Below are 2,450 nucleotides of genomic sequence, written 5' to 3' on the forward strand. Positions count from 1 at the left end.
TTTGAGTTTAGCAATTTTTTCAGCTACATGCTAGCTACATGCTAAGTTTTTTTTCTGTTTTTCAGGTTACTTAGGCATTTAGCTAATATTTCAGCTGGCTATCTATTTTAGCTTTAGCGTTTTCCACTATGAATTTCAGCTTCTTCAGCTATCAGCACCAGGATCTTTGCAGCGAAATTCAGCTTATTTACACTAGCATTATCACAGGTAATGCTATATATGTAGTTCATAATATGTTAAAAAGTTACAGTTTTATAGTTTTAAAATGTAGTTTTAGAGTGTTCAATGAATGTTTATCCTGTTGTGTTTTGGATTCTGGCCCCTATGCGATTGAGTTTGGCTCCCCTGTAGTAGGGAGAATGTAGTTTAATTGGTCTAATAGGATTTTATGTTTTTCTAAGACTGTAAATTATTTGGTTTACATATCTATCACCATTTAATATACATGAAGTGAAGGACAGAGTATGCATTGACTTAATTTTTTTTTAAAAACTGGACAAAAATACCAAACTTCCTAATTTGTTTTTGAATAGTAGGCTACTACGTGCTGCAGTGAACTCTGTTAATCAAAAGGTTAACAACCCAATCATCTACTCGGATCAGGATATGAGGATATTAGGAGTGTAATTCCGAGAAAGGAACATGTAGAGACACGTGCATGTTCTTATAGTTTTCCTCATGTACAAGCTACTTAAGGCGTTTTTAAAACACAGACAGGCGCATCCTCACGCAGTTCACTGACGCACGTAGCCCATATTCATATGCATAAATGCGCGTGCACGCGGGTTCATGTATATTGTTCATGATTTCTGGCATTTCTAGTTATGATGTTTAACCTCCTGAATTCCTGCATCAACGTTCATCGTCGCTCCGCATCGTCTCTCATCTCCAGATCGATTATTGCCCATCATGAAAACCAACTCATCCGCTCGCTGATGCTGTCCGCGCGCGCGTGCCTCGCGTCACGAGCCGCGCCCCCTCCACGCGCGGCTGAGCCGTGGAGATCAGACGGTCGGAGCAGGGCCGGCAGAGCGGCTCTCAGCGCGCAGCACAGCCGTCATGAGCCGCTCCGGGGTCGGCGCGTCCGCGGAGGAGGCGGCGGCGGGTTAGGGGACTCCTGCGGTCTGCTGATCTGAATGTGTTGCTGTCCGCCTGCATCATGCTGTACTTTCAGTTGGTGATCATGGCCGGGACCGTCATGTTGGCCTACTACTTCGAGTACACGGACACCTTCGCCGTGCACGTGCAGGGCTTCTTCTGCTACGACACCACCTACACCAAGCCGTACCTGGGGCCGGAGGACAGCAGCGCCGTGCCCCCCCTGCTGCTGTACGCCGCCGTGGCCGGCCTGCCCACGCTGCTGGTGAGTGGAGCGACCGCGGTCCTGCAGGACAACTTCCTCCCTCTGCTGTCACCCCCACTCACAGCCGAGCTGGACGTGACAGCTGAGGCTGCGGGGAACCTGCTGCACCTGAGGGGGGGAGGTGGGGGCTGAACTCCCCCTGGAATGAACCACTCACGCGACAGCGCAGACAATCCACCAACCCTATCATTCATTCATTCATTCATTCATTCATTCATTCATTCATGTGTTTATTCATTCGTTTGTTCATTTATTCATTCATTCGTTTGTTCGTTCATTTATTTGTTTATTCATTCATTTGTTCATTTATTCATTCATTCATTCGTTGTTCATTCATTCGTTCGTTCATTCATTCATTCATTCATTCGTTTGTTTATTTGTTAAATAATTAATTAATTAATTCATTCATTTATTTGTTTATTGGTTATTCGTGTATTCATTCATTCATTCATTTGTTTGTTCATTCATTCATTCATTTGTTCATTCATTCATTCGTTAGTTCATTCAGTCATTTGTTCATTCATTCATTGTTCATTCATTCATTCATTGTTCATTCATTTGTTCATTCATTTGTTTATTAATTAAATAATTAATTATTTAATTCATTCATTCATTAATTCATTCATTTGTTCATTCATTCATTCGTTCGTTCATTCAGTCATTTGTTCATTCATTCATTCATTCATTCATTCATTCATTCATTCATTTGTTTATTCATTCATTCTTTCAGAGGGCAGGGATGCTCTGGAGTCTCTCAGACCTGAAAAACAGCTTCAGATGCTTCAGCAGCGTAGCTCTACCAGACATTGTTCAGTTTACAAGAAGCACGGAAGCACTACAGTTTACGATTAACATTTAGAAAACACTGAGGATTTTTGGTTAAGATGACAGGTACACTTAAAACTGACTCTGGCCTTTTCCAGGCTTCATAATTAGTTTTGATCGATGGGACACCAAAAAATGACGATTTTCCCAAATAAGGAGCATGAAACTGAAACTGCTGCTGCTGAAATGTCTTTAAAATCACAGAAAATCTCATGTTCCATTAAGTGATAAAAGTCTGCCCCCATTTCAGGTGACAAGTTAT

General features: G+C 42.1%; 1 protein-coding gene across 1 annotated transcript in view; it reads left to right on the top strand.

The window, feature by feature from the left end:
* The first annotated feature begins 870 nt into the window (after nt 1-870).
* LOC112139051 (phospholipid phosphatase-related protein type 5) overlaps nt 871-2,450 on the top strand; it is a 48,615-nt gene continuing 47,035 nt past the window's right edge. The window contains exon 1 of the mRNA XM_024261752.2: nt 871-1,363. Coding sequence (XP_024117520.1) covers nt 1,160-1,363 — 204 coding nt within the window. The 5' untranslated portion in view covers nt 871-1,159. The remainder of the gene's footprint in view (nt 1,364-2,450) is intronic.

Source organism: Oryzias melastigma, linkage group LG20 (assembly GCF_002922805.2).
Source record: "Oryzias melastigma strain HK-1 linkage group LG20, ASM292280v2, whole genome shotgun sequence".
Classification (NCBI taxonomy): Eukaryota; Metazoa; Chordata; class Actinopteri; order Beloniformes; family Adrianichthyidae; genus Oryzias; species Oryzias melastigma.